General features: G+C 38.7%; 1 protein-coding gene across 2 annotated transcripts in view; it reads right to left on the bottom strand.

Moving 5' to 3' along the window:
* CHSY3 (chondroitin sulfate synthase 3) overlaps positions 1–18609 on the bottom strand; it is a 289499-nt gene that overhangs the window by 153081 nt on the left and 117809 nt on the right. The window contains exon 3 of one of the 2 annotated variants that reach the window (XM_044947849.1): positions 4399–5750. The exons of the other annotated variant lie outside the window; for it this stretch is intronic. Coding sequence (XP_044803784.1) covers positions 5724–5750 — 27 coding nt within the window. The 3' untranslated portion in view covers positions 4399–5723. Of the gene's footprint in view, positions 1–4398; positions 5751–18609 lie in introns of those variants that run through there. 2 annotated transcript variants of the gene reach the window in all.

Genomic DNA, 18609 nt, shown 5'->3' with positions numbered 1-18609 from the left:
ACTTCATCACTTCTAACAACCTTTCCCTATTCTCCTTCTTAGGCTCCCCCAGTATCCTAGTTCTGGTTTTCAACTGAGAATACTCTACCAGCTTTCATCTTGTCTACAAGTATCAGTACTGACTACATGCCCCTACCCTTTTCATTTACTCACAAACACAACTCAAAACTTCTACTACCTCATAATCGCTATCACTGACCCATCTACTTTTTTCACTGCTCATCACCATTCTCTCAACTTCTAATTATTTCCTTTGCTGTTGTTGTCCATTCGCTTAGTCATGTTCTGACTCTTTGTGACCCTATGGACTGTGCCCTCCAGGCTCCTCTGTTCATGGGATTCTCCAGGCAAGAATACTGGAGTAGGTTGCCATTTCCTTCTCCAGGAGATCTTTCCAACCCAGGGATCAACCCAGGTCTCTTGCATCTCTTACATTAGCAGGCAGATTCTTTACCACTGTGTCACCAGGGAAGCCCACTTATTTCCTCATCTGACTTCTATCCCATGATCCATCATTATAGTTGCTGCCTTATAAATAATTCCAATTTCTTGGCTACCCTAGAAAAACCTTGACCCAATTTTCTGCCATTATCTACATCTATATCTGAGCATCTAATATTGCTGGAAGAAATCACACAATGGGCTGACTGCTTCCAAATCAGATTCACAGCAGCCGATATCGGATGGCTTTCACAAGTACCAGCAAGTCCTTTTGTTTTCTAATAATGTCAATTTCCTACTCTTCAGAAAGATTATTTGACACATTTTCTTCTCCCTTAAACTGTCCCATTCCTTCCCTTACTCATTTTTGGCTCATGATTATACCTTTTACTTTATTGAGAAAATAGAAGCTATTAGGTGAGGATTTCCCACCTTCTTATCACTGAATCTACAAATCTGCCTGCATCTGTACCCATCCTCTCTGCCTTCCCCCCTGTCACAATGGAGGAGGAGTTTCTTTTCGTACTAAAGGCCAACTTCTCCTCTTCCAACTCTTTTCAACTTCTAACTGCATCGCACCCTGCCTTGTCTCCTCTGGGATTTTGCAAGAGACTATCTTTGTCTTGCAACTTGAATTTCTCCTTTCTATTAGGTCAGTCTCATCAGCATGCACACACATGGTTAACAGTTTTTTATCTTTAAAAAAATATACATTTCCTTTGACCGCATCTTCTCTCCAGCAACCATTTTTCTTGTCCCTATTTCAAAGCAAAAGCCCTTAAAAGATGTGGCTTAACTTTCTTTCTGTCCTCTTTTTCTCCTACCAATCATGCTTCAGTACACTTCAATCTGACGTCTGTCTACCACACTTCTGAAATTCCTCATCAAGGTCACCTACAAACTCTGTGTTGTTAAATTCAATGACAATGTCTCTAGATTGATTTTTTAGCTTCAGATGACCTCCTGTCTCCTTCTCAAAATATCAAATTATGTTGTTCTCCATGTTACCATATTCTGCTGATTTTTATCCTTCTTTCTCAGTAACTCCTTGGGCTTATTTCCTTGTTCTTTCTTCTCTACTTGACTTTTAAACAATGAATTTCTTGACATCAGTCTAGTTCAGATTTTCTTGATCTATATTGTCTGCTTGAAGCAAACTTAGCTGATCCTGGGCCTTTAACTGCCACTGAAAATGTATACATTCTAGCATATGTATAACATTTTTAACTCTGACCTATAATCTATGCTATCGACTCAATTCAGCTGTATACCTGCCATCTCCATATCAGATGTCTAACAAGAATTTTAACCTCAGTGTGGCCAAATCTAAGTCTTGATCCCCACCTTGATACTGCCTCCCCAGGATGGTATCCGTCATCTCAATAAATGACCCTACCATTCACCTAGGTTGCTCAAATTAAAAAATAAATAGAAGATATCTTTAATTATTATTTTTTCTTCTCTTTTAAAATCAGTAGGTTCTGGTGGTTTTATCTGCAAATATTGCTATCATTTATTACTTATTTCCACTGTTCTCACGCTCATGTGCATGCATCTCAGCAGCTTAAGTGATTTCCCAGCTTCCAACCTTGTGCCTCTATTCTATTTCTCCAGAGAAATCTCTTAAAAGCATTGCCATTCCCTTCTCCAGGGGATCTTCCCAACCCAGGGATCGAACCGGGGTCTCCTGCATTGCAGGCAGATTCTTTACCAACTGAGCTTCTAGGGAAGCCCAATTAGATCACATTGCTTCTCTGTTAGAAGACTATGAATGGTTTTCCACTTTCCTTACAATAAAACCCTCCCATTTGTCTATAAGACCCTAACAGATGGGGGCCTTGTCTGCCTTTCCATCCTTGTGCTGCAGCTTGGCCTGCAGTGCCACTGAGTGTACAGCAGGAAGCCTGGCCTTTGCACCTCCCCTCAGATACACCAACCGTCACCCGTGGCAGGTTCATCACTAAACAACTTCCATAAAGTTACCTCTGCCCATTCCTTTCGTTCACATCACCTCCTTAGCTCCCTTCACTGCATTTTCAAGATTTATACTTATCTTGTTTATTTTCCTGTTTATGTCTCCTCTAAAAGACCTTGAGTTTTATTAGGGCAGGTATCTGCTCTCCTTTTCACCTCAGTATTCCCAGAATTGAGCACCGTGAAGCGTGCTGGGTGGGCACTTAATAAATATTTGCTTAATGAACAAAATGAATGAAGGAATGTATGAGATCATCAAATTCCTGTTGAAAATTCTCATTTATAGCACACAGATTTGTTACACAACCACAAAGCTGATAAAAGAAGCCTTGCATGGCGAAATGGTTTTCACTGCAAAAATACACTGATCCTGAATCTAGAACTAAATTGTAATTAAATTCAGAAGCCAATATTTGTCTTGAAAGATGTTTTAAAGGCTGCTCTTGTCCCATGATCTTTAGCACAGTCATAAACATTGTAAAAACGTGTGCATACTTCAGTTATTTTCCAATGATTTCTTAAACTGATTCTGCTACGTTATATCAAATGCAACAAATGGATAATCTGTGTTATATGTGACTTATTTTCAAATTAGAAGGCAAAACACTCTGCAGTAGTACTGCAAAAGATAACCATAGAGTCAGCACCCTTCATTTAAGATGATAGATGGCTAACGCTCTAACAGTTTGACTCAGAGAAAGCATACGCATTCTTCCTGTCCGCCAAACAGACAATGCAAACAGACCTATGTAGGGAAGGCTGTGAAATGGGAAATATCTCAAATAACTTTGCTACCTATCTCCAATTTCTGGGTTTTCCCCATCCCAGACTTCCAAATCCACGTAAAATCTCCTTTTGATTCCTTGAAAAGTGAAAGTGTTAGTCTCTCAGTTGTGTCCCACTCTTTGCAACCCTCTGGCGTGTAGCCCGTCAGGCTTCTTTGTCCATGGGATTTTCCAGCCAAGAATACTGGAGTGGGTTGCCATGCCCTCCTCCAGGGGATCTTCCTGACCCAGGAACAACACCCATGTCTCCTGTGTCTCCTGCATTGCAGGGAGATTCTTTACCAGCTGGGCCCTCATTGAAGCCCTTTGATCCCTTCTCTCTTCATCAAAATTTATCCTCAGGAAAAGATCTGGTGAATCAATCACTTGGTATTATAGACTATAGAAAGTGAAAGTGAAGTGAAGTCACTCAGTCGCGTCTGACTCTTTGTGACCCCATAGACGGTAGCCCACCAGGCTCAGCCATCCATGGGATTCTCCAGGCAAGAATACTGGAGTGGGTTGCCATTTTATAGACTATAAGACAAGAAAATAGATGAGTCCTCCCTATTTGAACAATTAACATTATCTAGACATTTAACAATAAATAAAATTACAGTTTAGTAAAGCAAACAAAACAAAAACCAAACTAACTAAAAAAATAAATAAATAAAAGTTAATTTCTGACACGGAAGACTTTAGCCTTTCTGATCTAGTTAGGAGAGGTACTCTTGAAAACAAGAGGGCTGCTTGTTAACCTAAAATTTGTATCAAGATTAAGGGAAACATTTCAGCTTGCTAACTAGGTCAGTTATAGCTCTCGATGGGTTTCAGGTTTGAGGATAACTACCTGAGGTCAGTTACTTAAGTCTCTATATTCCAATTTGGTGCTGCAGTTCTTGAGGGTAGAATTTTGTAAGTTATTCTCATAAGCTTGCTGAGGAACCAGAAATTTAAACTCCTTTTCTAAATACATTCCTGTATCTCTACTAATGAGAGTTAGATAATATGTGCCATTAAAACAAGCACAAACTGCTCGAGGGCTTTTCACACAAGAAACAAAATAAGGAATTAATGTTTATTTGCTACATGAGGAGCGAGGAAGATTAAAAACATCAGGGTACCACTTTACCCCATAATAACAGTCCTGCTAACTGTAACCACTATAAACATGTCCCTACATGAGAAGAAAGTGATTGATTTCACCTCAACAGATTGATTTCACTGTTATTTAGAAAAATTAAAAACACAGTTTTATTGAGCACTTTTATCAAACTTAGAACATAAACACAATATATCAACAAAAAACAAATAAATATTGAAACCCTGTCTTATATGTACAAGATGCTGATGGAACAAAATGATGCGCTTGGCTTGTTAAAGTCAGTAGACAGAAAGGAATTGATAGCATGATGGGCATTTATCATTTAAAAATTGTAATAGAAGGTGCAAATAATTCAAAGTTAGGGTATATGAATATTTATTTTCCCTTGATCTAATTAAAGATTTGCCTGAATAATTACTGTCTGGGGGGAAATGCATATTAGTTAAATGCTATGCTTCAATAAATTCATATGCAAATTAAAATCTAGAAGGTAGTAATGATATCTGGTAACAGGATATTCATGAATCTTAATGCCAGCCTTCCTTAAAATTTCTTAGAAAGGTTTTATCACTTCTATCAGGGTCCCCGTTTTGCAGTCTTTCTAATTTATAATTTAGAAAGACACAGGCATGGATAAAAGATGTAAGAAATACTTTTACATTCTCTGAATTTTGGAATGCAATGGTTATCCATTTAATCTCTGTCTCTGTACTGCTTACTTATAACTATGTTAAAATACAGCTTTATGACTTTCAAAATAAGCAAATCTTTTAAAATGTCAAAAATGGAAATGTAATGACCTATACATCAGTATCTTAAAGTCACTATCTGTGCCTTTCTCTTTCTCTGAGCCTCATCTTGCAAAACTAATACAGTTATGTAAAGTTTAAAAATAAAATAAAATTAAAAAAAAAAAAAAGAACATACTTATCAGAAAACACTCATTATTTTGATCATTGTTAGTTTAGTATGATGACTGGAGCTAGGCAACCGACAGCTTGTGCATCACTTCTGGTGTCTCTTACATTTGATACCAACAATTAAGAGTAGAGGTGATGAAACGCAGCATTCACCTTTGTCTTGGATTGGGTTGCCCAGGGGCAGGCTCAGGGGCACAGGTCTACTGAGGGAGCACCCTTGGATGAATGGGAATGAGGGAAGCAGTTAGAGCAGAAGAGGTTAAGCTGGATGTGGTCTCAAGCCGAGTCCAGCTGCACTGTGAATGCTTGGAGAAAAATGGATGCCACCCACACATCAGAGTGTATTCCACCTTGAAGTACGGCGGCCTCCTTCTATAGCCTTTTACCAGTCCATCATTGGCTGAAAACGGATGCCTCCTTCAAGGGTGAGATAATTCCTGTTCTGCCAACAGCAATTCCCAGAGAAGCAGACGGTTTGAGCTGTTAGCAGCCAGCCCTTGCAGCAGCTTCCGGATGGGTTCACTGACGGATAGGTGAAGATGTGAGCTGTAGCCCAAGAGTGGAGACAAACAGGTCTTCCTTAGCCATCACATCTACTCATCAATATGAATTTGCTTCTGTTAAAGAAATACCCAAACTTTTTTTTTTCTGCTTGATCTTACTAAATATTATTTTTTCTTCTGAAAACAAACAGACTTAGTATATTTAATCATAAGTTGGCCTCCCAAAATGATCTGTACGGTATACACACTGAGGAAGTTTAAAAGGAGCCTTGAAAGAGCCACTTTTTCTCTTTCTTCAAGAAATACTGTGTCAACTTAGGCTGAAAACTGTTCATTTAGGTGTTTGATGTGAAGAATCCATTTTTCTGAAACCTATTCATTTCCTCATTTTGAGTGCCCATGAAGTCTCAAATTCTTTGCCTTTCTAATTTTCACATCATAGCTGCATGTTATGATTTACAGCATTTCATAATATAATGCTGAAAATGTAAGACCCATAGAGAATTCATCATAGACTACTGAGTAAATTCCCTGCTAGTCTGAGACCTCCCCACCACCTCAAAATCAAATATGGGCAAAGAAAAGCAGTTTGGATAGTTGGAGCCTTTTCACTGTCTCAAATACATATCATTACACGTCTGAATAATTTGAGGGAGCAAATTTTAGAATGACTATCTTGTCACAAGATATGGAAATTGGTACCCTGGATGTCTGATGACAATCTAACGCTGACATCTGGATAAAGAAAGCTTCCCCTGAGACTTGATTGCTCACAGTACACTCTAAACGCAAGACAATTACTCCACGTTTCCATGAAAATGGTCACTGATTAGTGGTTGAAAATTCAATTTATTTTGAAAGCAACTTTATCTCAAATTTAATGGAAAGACACCCAATGGCCTCAATTAGCGCTCATGCACCCAAGCTTCCAAGCATCTAGATTCTCAGCAATCAGTGATGCGTTCAACAGATCACAAAACTCTGGACCCAGGTTCAAAATGTTTACAGCCACACTCTTCACTTTCCTCATGGAAGAAATAGATTAATTTCACCTAAGTCAACCTCCCTAAATCCATAGTGTCAGTGTTAAAATTTGAACTACTTAGACTAATATTCAGACTATTTCAAAATGGAGTGCTGGAAAATCAAATATCACAAAGAGAAAAGGGCAGCAGTAAAGTTCTTACAGGACAAATCCCTTTGCCACAATTTGTATGTAGGTTGGACTGCAAGGAGATCCAACCAGTCCTTTCTAAAGGAGATCAGTCCTGGGTGTTCTTTGGAAGGAATGATGCTAAAGCTGAAACTCCAATACTTTGGCCCCCTCATGCGAAGAGTTGACTCATTGGAAAAGACCCTGATGCTGGGAGGGATTGGGGGCAGGAGGAGAAGGGGACGACAGAGGACGAGATGGCTGGATGGCATCACCGACTCGATGGACATGAGTTTGGGTGAACTCCGGGAGTTGGTGATGGACGGGGAGGCCTGGCGTGCTGCGATTCATGGGGTCGCAAAGAGTTGGACACGACTGAGCGACTGAACTGAACTGAAAGAAAACTGTTTATGCCACAGGGAGGAATTCTAAATCCTAGACAATGACTATAACAAAATTCCGGAATATTAAAGTCTTATAAAATGCTTTAGCATTCAGTCAAGTAACTTTAGGAATACAACGAAATAATCACAAAGCTGTCTTTCCTGCTCCACCACTTCCTGCCTAACGTAGGCACTCGTGCACACACACACACACACACACACACACACTTTCTATCTCATCATCTATTTTCATTCTATGAATTATCCTGTTGCTGGAATTCTATCCTGGTAGATACTGTTCTTTTAAATCACTCTGCTGTCTTTAGAAAGGGAATCTACCACACAATTGCCACCTTGCTCTTGGTGTATCTTTAATTAGAGATAAATCAAAATCAGAAAAATGTCATGAAGATATTATAAGAAATTTTAGTTATAACATCTTCATGACATTTTTCTCATTTTGAAAATCTGGAAAATATTTCAGTTTTTTTCTTCCATCTGTAATAGATTCTGAGGAACCATTCCACTATAGAAACCTCCTAATTTGGGCATTAATGTTATGCTGTTTCTTGTTTTTCAAGTAAAATTTAATTTCAAGTAAATTTAATTACCATAGGTGGAAAAGGAAAAGAGCCTGGGAAGTAAAGATAATCTTGTAACTAAGTTTGCTTCTTCTTTCCTAATGACTTCTGTTATAACTCTACTTAAAACCAGGCATTCACTCTTAACCACAATAATGGTTCACATATTGTATAGTGAGGTGCAGATAAACATTTTTTATCCAGGCCACAGAACATTCACTGTCTTCTGTTGCAGATGTAGAGGGAAATACCATTTGGCAAAAGGACAAAAATAGTCAAACAATGCTCTGTGCAGAGGAAGGTAGAGAATCCCTCAACTGAATTAGCTGCCTCACAGTATCACTAAGGCTTTGAGGTACTTCATTCTTTCCCAATCTCTGCATGCAGGGTATGAATCTATGCATGCAAAATCTCTACATTACTTACTCTTCATACAAATTTATCATCATATTTCAGAGAAAGTTTATAAAACCTTTTCAATATAAAGTTATAATTATGACCAAAAATAGCACAGTCACTTTGTAAGTTAAAGTGTATTTTCAAGTTTAATAACAATCAGCTGTAATATGAGAAGGTAACAGAACAATATTGATTTATAACTTCTCAAGCAGATAAAGGAGAAGGAAATGGCACCCCACTCCAGTACTCTTGCCTAGAAAATCCCATGGATGGAGGAGCCTGGTAGGCTACAGTCCATGGGGTCACGAAGAGTCGGACAGAACTGAGCGACTTCACTTTTACTTATCACTTTCATGCATTGGAGAAGGAAGTGGCAACCCACTCCAGTGTTCTTGCCTGGAGAATCCCAGGGACAGAGGAGCCTGGTGGGCTGCGACACGACTTAAGAGACTAAGCAGCAGCAGCAGCAGCAAGGAGATAAACATAAAGAGGGGTCCTTTTCACTCTAACTGAATCCTTTTCCAGGACAAATGATCTGGGGACAGAAAGGAAAGGATAATTACAGCATGTGAATAGTCTTCCATTTTGCTAGGCAGAAGTATTTAAAGTCATTTCTTACAGAGAGTTAAATAAAAAAGGAAATGTAAATTTCAGGAACTCCCTCTGCTGCAGAAATTAACCTATCAAAACAGGTATCTTTTGAATTCAGCAGCATTGCATATCACAGGGGCTAATGAAAGATCAAGTTCAGGTTAATAATATTTATCTTGCTTACCACCCTCTCACAGCCATTCCTTAAGAGTCAAATAGTACAACAAATTAAGGGTCAAGAGGCTAAGTGATTCTAAAAATAAGTATCTCATTACCGATACTAATGACCCTGGGATTAAAAACCAATCTACACTCTTTTCTCTATACTTGAACAGATGACTACTTTTAGGTGAAGGGAGGATTCAAATAGCTGAGTAGCTAACATCCCAAGGAGATGGTTATTTCTTCCAAGTGATCAGACTCTGGGACACACTCTTCTGCCCCCTATGAATGAACCCAGTACTGTGCTGGCCACTTTGAGGAATATCCACTTCTAGTGGGCATTATGCTAAGTGAAATAAGTTACACAAAGACAAATGCTTTATGATCTCATTTACATGTGGAATCTACAAAACAACAGTCAAAAAACACCTCATAGAATGAGAGAACAGATTGGTTGCCAGGGGCACAGGGTAGGTGGTGGGAGAAGGGGGGGTGAAGGGAGTCAAAAGGTACAAACTTATAGCTATAAGTTCTGTGGATATAAATATAGCATTGTGACTATAGTTAATACTGTATTGTATATATGAGAGTAGCTAAGAGAGTGTATCTTAAAAAATTTTCATCACAAGAAAAAAGTGTATAACTATGTGAGGTAATGAATAACCCCAGGATAATCATGGTCCCATCACTTCATGGGAAATAGATGGGGAAACAGTGGAAACAGTGTCAGACTTTATCTTTTTGGGCTCCAAAATTACTGCAGATGGTGACTGCAGCCATGGAATTAAAAGACGCTTGCTCCTTGGAAGGAAAGTTATGACTAACCTAGATAGAATATTCAAAAGCAGAGACATTACTTTGCCAACAAAGGTCCGTCTAGTTAAGGCTATGGTTTTTCCTGTGGTCATGTATGGATGTGAGAGTTGGACTGTGAAGAAGGCTGAGTGCCGAAGAATTGATGTTTTTGAACTGTGCTGTTGGAGAAGACTCTTGAGAGTCCCTTGGACTGCAAGGAGATCCAACCAGTCCTTTCTGAAGGAGATCAGTCCTAGGTGTTCTTTGGAAGGAGTGATGCTAAAGTTGAAACTCCAGTACTTTGGCCACCTCATGTGAAGAGCTGACTCATTGGAAAAGACTCTGATGCTGGGAGGGATTGGGGGTAGAAGGAGAAGGGGACAATAGAGGATGAGATGGCTGGATGGCATCACTGATTGATGGACATGAGTTTGGGTGAATTCCGGGAGTTTGTGATGGACAGGGAGGCCTGGCATGCTGCAATTCATGGGGTCGCAAAGAGTCGGACACGACTGAGTGACTGAACTGAACTGAACTGATGGGAAGGGGACTGCTACAGTTTTGCTGAGTACAGTCCCTAAGGAGTGCACGCTTCATGAGCATTGCCTAATTAATTCTTCACAGTGTCCTGGAAACAGCGTAAGAGAAGTGAGTATGAATTATTGTCAGGGTACAGCAGAGTACAGGATAATATTCAGAAGCTAAATCCACCTTCCACCTTTTTGTTAAGACCAGCAGTGCATCTGGAATCAAGCCAATGTTCTTCACTCAGGGTCGAGCAAAGTGACTTAGAACATTTTAAGCATCTAGGACTTTTAAATTCAAGACAACCATGCCTGACACCAGGATGTGAATGAAGTGCTTGTAAAGCAGTACTGAATGAATGATCAGACTTGGCAAGGTGCTCTAGAATTATGCTGCACGGGCCACTATTTTGATCAACTACATACCTCATTCTTAATTTCACTGTGCTATCAAATAGCTGCAGAGATTTCAAGATGCCATTTTAATTTTAAAAGAAAGTAATTTAGCAAGAAGCCGCTGTTTTCAAAGTGAAGATCGGCTCTAACAGACTTTTCATGAACAGAACTGACCACCCCCTTCACACACTGTTCTTTACTCATTGCTACTGACCTCAGTTCATTTTCTGCTTCCTATATCTTGTGGACTATGTGACATATCACTCGTTTCTCTTCACTGAGCATTTTCTCAGTGTTGTGTATAGCCTGAGATCATCTATAAGCCTCACACTGTTTTATGTATTATAGCCAATTTAATTTGTTTTTCTCTCCCTTGTCTAGCAATACCTAATACCGTGGAGTGTCCAACACCAAATGTAGACACGATTATGACTGGATCACAGATATTCACATATTGTGATACTCATCTTTTTTTATTTTTAAAATCTTTTATCTTCTTAAAAATCTCTTGGCTGCACCAAGTGGCATATAGGAGCTTAGTTTCCTGACCAGGGATGGAACCCATGTCCCTTGCATTGGAAGCGTGGAATCTTAACCACTGGACCACCAGGGAAGTCCCCATTTGGAAGATCCTGAAGGCAGGCTGATTCCTCTGTTTGTTTTGCTGTCAGTCCATTAGGAAATCCCACTGGCTCAATCTTCAAAACATATCCAGAAAAGTGCCTCTTCTCCCTCTCTCCTCCATTACTAAGTTTGGTTCAGGTCACTATCATCTCTCATTTGGATTGCTTCCACCGCCTCCTACATAATCTCGCTGCTTCTTCCTTTGTTTTGATATATTTGCAATACATGTTGAAATGGAAGTCAACACTATCACTCCTGTGATCAAAATGCTTCTATGCATTCTCATCTCACTCATCATAAAAGTCCTAGTTCCTAAGACAACTTAGAAGACCTTCTCCACCATGTCCCTGTTTCTTACCATCTTTTTGGTCCATTCCTCTGTCCACACCATACTAGCCTTATTGACCTCCCTTCTCCTCCTTTAATACACCAAGGAAGTTCCTGTTTCAAGGCCTTTGCACTTGCTCTTCTCCCTGCCTGTGATGTTCATCTTCTACGTATTTGTCTGACTTGCTTTCTAACCTCTACTCAGTCTTTATTCAAATGTTATTTTTTAGTGACCACTTTCTGATTTAATCTTACAACACAAGGTCCACTCCCACCCATCAGCACTCTCTGCTCTGACTTCTTGCTTCATTTTTTCACCATAGCACTTACTACCATGAGGTATGCTAAATATTTTTCTTTTTTAAAAATTATTTATCTCGTTTTTATAAATATGAGTTCTGTGCAGTGAATAGCTTTGTCTGTTTTGTTCAAAGTTCAGTCACAGCCCCTAGATCTGTGCCTGTGCCATAAATATCTGTGGAATGGATCCTTTCTTGTTTTGAAAGAAAACCAATTAAATGTCAAAGATGAGAATAGTGACAAATGCTTATAATGAAATGTTGCTAAAATTGTCAGTGCTCAGATTTCTATTTGGGGAAATGAACCGTTCTTTTAAAAAAATATAAAGCTGTTCTTCTTATAAATATGGAAGAGATGAATTCTGAATAACTTGAAATTAATAATGCTAGAGTCTCCCATAGGAGAATCATTCAAGATTAAAAGCTAAAACTCATCAGAATACTCATTGTAAAAGAAAGTAAAATGTGCTTCCATTTCATTTATGTTCTTTGTAAACAATAATAGCAACCCCCACAAATCTTGACTTCCGCATTATTCTAACATAAGAAAAAGTAGAACTAGCCACAATTAATGTAAATTTTATTTCAAGTGGTAAACACCAAAGCAATTTGCAAACAAGAATCTGGAGACTTTAGACACAATTAAGCAACAGCCAAAGGCAAGATTTAGTTGAATTTGATATGTTACTCTCCTCAACAACATCTTCCCTAAAAATTCACTCTTTCTGAAACTTACTAAAATGTATTTTCCTAAGGCCAAAACCCACATCTTTCCATTTAAAGCTGTCTTCCAAAGATGCAGAGAATTGCAAGTAGAACTTCATGAATCTGTTCTGATATTGTTGTTGTTCTGTCACTAAGTCATATCTGACTCTTTGCGGGCCCGTGGACTGTAGCCTGCCTGCCAGGCTCCTCTGTCCATAGGGCTTCCTAGGGAAGAATATGGGAATAGGTTGACATTTCCTTGTCCAGGGGATCTCCCTGTATCAGGGACTGAACCTGTGTCTCTTGTGTGGGCAGGCAGGTTCTTTACTACTGAGCCAGCGAGGAAGTCTTTCTGTTCTGATATAGTTAATTGTATTTACTCACTTGATTTTACTAAGAGTAAGAGCAGTAATTGATAAGTATTATCAAACCAAGGGTTTTATTGCACTAAAAATAAAAAAGGAAATATAAAATAAACAACTCTACCCTAATTTGGGTAGCCTATGAATAAGAACTGTGGGATCCTCAGATTCCAGCTCCTCCATTTACCAGCTGGCTTTGGTTCTCATATATAAGGATTAATATAAGGGTTAACATTCAACAGGGTTATAAATAAAGTGCTTAGTAGAATGTTTGAGTGTCTGCCAAATCAGTGGTAGGTATTATGATTAGTGAAAGCACATCAAAAGTATCTAATACTTTCATCATTCAATAAAGTTCCATTTATCACACAATAGTTTCATGAGAAAAGAATCAGTAATTGTGCATCTATTGGTCAGAGAGACCCTCACAGTATTTCGTCTTTCCACCAGCATCTCTCCTTCTGTGTTTAAACTTAAAGGGTGAGAAACTACCTCTGGCAAGTGGGAGGAAGATGAGTTTAAAAAGCAAAAGAAGGAAATAGTGTGGTCAAAAACATGCTGGAGTTGGAAGAAAAAGAGAAACTTGGAAGAAAATTCAGAATTCTGAATTATTACACTAGACTGATAAAATTTAATTACTTAAATGAGACTTTCATGACTAAAAGTACATGGAGGACTTTATGACTATAAAGGGAAATACTAGGGATTTTTACAAATGAAGATGCCCCATTCAGATTCCTCTCCAAGAAAGCACTGGAAGCCTGAGTATGAGGAGCATGATTGGCATCCAGCTGTCAGCTTCACCTGGGTCTGCCTCAGCTTTTAAGCCAAGGGCAGCATTTTCTCAGGGTGGTGCCCAGTGTATGACTGAACAAGGCTCTGATACAAGGGCCTGGCCATTTCCATCCAATGTGAGATGCTTCTCAAGTACGCTCTGCTCAGAGCTCCTCCTACTGGGCTGGCTGAGACTTCATCAGGTCTGCATCAGGTCTGCACGGCTGACGGATGACTTTCCTGGTTCAATCAATCAATCCTGCCCCTTTGCTTTTCTTTCCACATGTGTTAACTTTGCAATAAATCCTTTTGCACTAACTCCATCCTATTGTCTGCTTCCTGGAGAATCCAGCCTTCAGTGAAAATTATTTAAGATTCACCTTGGGAAACCCCAACAAACTTTAGGAGCACGGGTGTACCCCATAGCACCCACCTCTCTTTCATCTGTATTCAACTTTGATTTCTCAGGCATCTTTTAGACAGTAGTTTACTCTCTAATTTTCAGGGGACTCATTTCATGCCCTCGGAGTAGTCTCCTTAAATCTTCCCTTTCTTAGCCCAAGGTGAAGGGAGAAGCACCCCTTAGAAGGTGGGGGACCAGAAGACACTGCAGAGCTCTGTCCAGTAAATCTCCTTGAAGACTCTGTCACTCGCTCAGGCAGGAGCTGAAATCCTGCACTCCTCTCATTTTGGATCTAGGAGATGTTGACTCACAGCCAGTTTCTCTCTGAGGCAAGATCTGCCTTGATAAAGAGTTTCAGTCAAGGCTTCCATTTTAACCCTCTGTCATACAAATAAGCACTAACAAAATATTATTACATTATTAGAAATGGAATACATAGAGTGTAGGTGCTAGGAATACTATTTTTCATACAATAACTATTTTAGGAGGGAAACACTCTCTTACTGTTTAAAACTGTCACACATCTCTCTGATACATGGGGGAAAATGATTTGCATAAGAGACCTTAACTATAGAGAAAAGAACATACTACAGAGATGCAACAGACACATTCCAAACCCATGCATACATAGTTACTTAAATGTAAACCTGTGGCGGATTCATTTTGATATTTGGCAAATCTAATACAGTTATGTAAAGTTTAAAAATAAAATAAAATTTAAAAAAAAAAATTAAAAAAAAAAAAACAAAACTGAATTTATAGACAATAAGTAGTAGAGGAACAGGGGTCAGTCATGGGTGAAACACAAGTCTGCTTTCACTTGGAATTTACCAAGTGTTTCACTGAATGCCTAAGTTCTCTTATTTTTTAAATAGCAAATTTATTCAGGTACATCTGAGTCAAAGATCATTTTCTTCCTCCTAAAAGTTCCTAGTCTGTCTTTGTGACATATCAGAATGTTTGCTTGGGCATACTTCTGTTCAATTAAATTTCTCTCAATAGAATTTATTTTTAAAGCTGAAAACAACAGATTGTTACATATTTACTTAAATGTCACTTTGTGACATCAATTTGCATGCTTCATGAAGGAAAATATTGCACCTATTGGTTCACTTTTGTGTACCAGCATCTTAAATAGTTTGGGTACACTGCTGAATGAATAAGTTCACTGTTTGCAAACCATGTATGGTATTAAATATATTCTATAAAACAATGTACATGGTATTCACATTTTATGCATGATTATGTACTCTTGGAAATCTCAACCAATTCAAAACTTTTGTAATTCACATGAATCCTGATGACCAATGACAGCTTTACTGGTTTACCAGCCTAAGCAATGATGTCACATGGAATATCATAAATGAAGTATACATATTACTTAATCAGCCATCTTTGGAATTTTGGAATTCTTTAACAGGTAAAGAGTTAATTTGGGCTGTCTATTAAAAATTTTGTACATACAGTGAGACAAAAATATTGTATATAATACTATTCCAAGTTTATATTATGCAAAATTGCATAAAATCTATTAAAGGATGAGACAGCAGCAAAAAAGTATATCCTGGACGAACCAAAACAATTAGAGTCTAATAATATCAGTCCTTGAACAGACCTTCAGTTACCTCGTGTCAATAAAGATGCAGAAGTTAAGGACCCATCCGAACACACACAGGGAGAAGCACCATCCAAATCTTCATATATTATATCCTCTTTTATTTTTAATAATTTTTTTTTTCAAAGAAAACATTAAGAACTAAGACTTCATACTCTCAGAACGTGCCTATACATAAGCTACTCTCAGTTCAGTCACTCAGTTGTGTCCGACTCTCTGCGACCCCATGGACTGCAACATGCCAGGCTCCCCTGTCCAGCACCAACTACCAAAGCCTACTCAAATTGATGTCCATTGCATCAGTGATGCCATCCAACCATCTCATCCTCTGTCAATCCCTTCTCCTCCCATCTTCAATCTTTCCCAGCATCAAGGTCTTCTCCAATGAGTCAGTTCTGTGCATCAGGTAGCCAAAGCATTGGAGTTTCAGCTTCAGCATCAGTCCTTCCAATGAATATTCAGAACTGATTTCCTTTAGGATGGACAGATTGGATCTCCTTGCAGTCCAAGGGACTCTCAAGAGTCTTCTCCAACACCACAGTACAAAAGCATCAATTCTTCAGCACTCAGGCTTTTTATCATCCAAATCTCACATCTATACATGACTACTGGAAAAACCATAGCTTTGACTAGGTGGACCTTTGTTGGTAAAGTAACATCTCTGCTTTTTAATATGCTGTCTACGTTGGTCTGAGTTTTTCTTCCAAGGAGCGAGAGTCTTTTAATTTCATGGCTGCAGTCACCATCTGCAGTGATTTTGGAGCTCAAAAAGATAAACTCTCCCACTGTTGCCACTATTCCCCGTCCATTTGCCATGAAGTGATGGGACCAGATGCCATGATCTTGGTTTTCTGAAAGTTGAGTTTTAAGCCAACTTTTTTACTCTGTTCTTTCACTTTCATCAAGAGGCTCTTTAGTTCTTCTTCGCTTTCTGCCATAAGGGTGGTGTCATCTGCATATTTGAGGTTATTGATATTTCTCCCAGCAATCCTGATTTCAGCTTGTGCTTCATCCAGCCCAGCACTTCTCATGATGTACTCTGCATATAAGTTAAGTAAGCAGGATGACAATATACAGCCTTGACGTACTCCTTTCCCTATTTGGAACCAGTCTGCTGCTCCATGTCGTTCTATCTGTTGCTTCCTGACCTGCATACAGATTTGTCAAGAGGCAGGTCAGGTGGCCTGGTATTTCCATCTCTTTCAGAATTTTCCAGTTTGTGGTAATCCACACAGTCAAAGGCTTTGGCATAGTCAATAAACCCAAAGTTGATGTTTTTCTGGAACTTTCTTGCTTTTTCAATGATTCAGCAGGTATTGGCAATTTGATCTCTGGTTCCTCTGCCTTTTCTAAAACCAGCTTGAACATCTGGAAGTTCACAGTTCATGTACTGCTGCAGTTTGGTTTGGAGAATTTTGAGCATTACTTTGCTAGCGTGTGAGATGAGTACAATTGTGCGGTAGTTTGAGCATTCTTTAGAATTGCCTTTCTTTGGGATTGGAATGAAAACTGACCTTTTCCAGTCTTGTGGCCACTGCTGAGTTTTCCAAATTTGCTGGCATATTGAGTGCAGTACTTTCACAGCATCATCTTTTAGGATTTGAAATAGCTCAACTGGAATGCCATCACTTCCACTAGCTTTGTTCGTAGTGATGCTTTCTAAGGCCCATTTGACTTCACATTCCAGGATGTCTGGCTCTTGGTAAGTGATCACACCATTGTGGTTCATCCATGTCATTAAGATTATTTTTGTACAGTTCTTCTGTGTATTCTTGCCACCTCTTCTTAATATCTTCTGCTTCTGTTAGGTCCATACCATTTCTGTCCTTTACTGAGCCCATCTTTGCATGAAATGTTCCCTTGGTATCTCTAATTTTCTTGAAGAGATCTCTAGTCTTTCCCATTCTATTGTTTTCCTTTATTTCTTTGCACTGATCATGGAGGAAGGCTTTCTTATCTCTCCTTGCTATTCTTTGGAACTCTGCATTCAAATGGGTATATCTTTCCTTTTCTCCTTTGCTTTTAGCTTCTCTTCTTTTCACAGCTATTTGTAAGGCCTCGTCAGACAACCATTTTGCCTTTTTACATTTCTTTTTCTTGAGGATAGTCTTGATCACAGACTCCTGTACAATGTTATGAACCTTGGTCCATAGTTCTTCAGGCACTCGATCAGATCTAATCCCTTGAATCTACTTATCACTTTCACTGTACATTCATAAGAGATTTGATTTAGCTATTAAAATTCAGAAAATCAAAACTATTTCCAAGCAATTAGGCAAAATTTTTCATTTTCTGCATAGCAAAATGTTTTATAAGAAACTAATATGCTAATGAGCCTTAACGACCATCTTCAGACCATTTCTGAATCTTCAAAAGAAAATTCAGAGAGCCTGGGCTCATAGGCACTCTTCAATAGCAACTCCAGGGAGTAAGATAGAATCCCCAAGAGCCACACAGAACTACTCTGACTGAGTAAAGAGCCCACCCATAGGGCACTGTAGGATATGAGCTTAACAGTATTTCAAAGGTGGGTTTTGGAATGTAAAATGTCTAATTATTACTAATATAACACTTTTCAAAAACTATTTAAAGACCACAATTGAATTAACATTTTGAGAAAACAAAATAATAATCAAGAGTAACACTGCAATTTTTCTTTTTAAACTATGACAAAAGCAGGAGTATTTGAATCAGAGTCGTGACACAGGCTCCTCTGGGGGGAATTAACCCTGAAATGGAGTTTTAATAATAAAAATAACTTTATTGGACTTTCTGATAAAGGAAATTTAAACAAGGCTGCATCTGTTGC

This window comes from Bubalus bubalis, chromosome 9 (genome assembly GCF_019923935.1).
Source record: "Bubalus bubalis isolate 160015118507 breed Murrah chromosome 9, NDDB_SH_1, whole genome shotgun sequence".
Taxonomy (NCBI): domain Eukaryota; kingdom Metazoa; phylum Chordata; class Mammalia; order Artiodactyla; family Bovidae; genus Bubalus; species Bubalus bubalis.
Note: the sequence above shows the minus strand (reverse complement) of the source record. Positions and strands in the feature narration are given on the sequence as shown.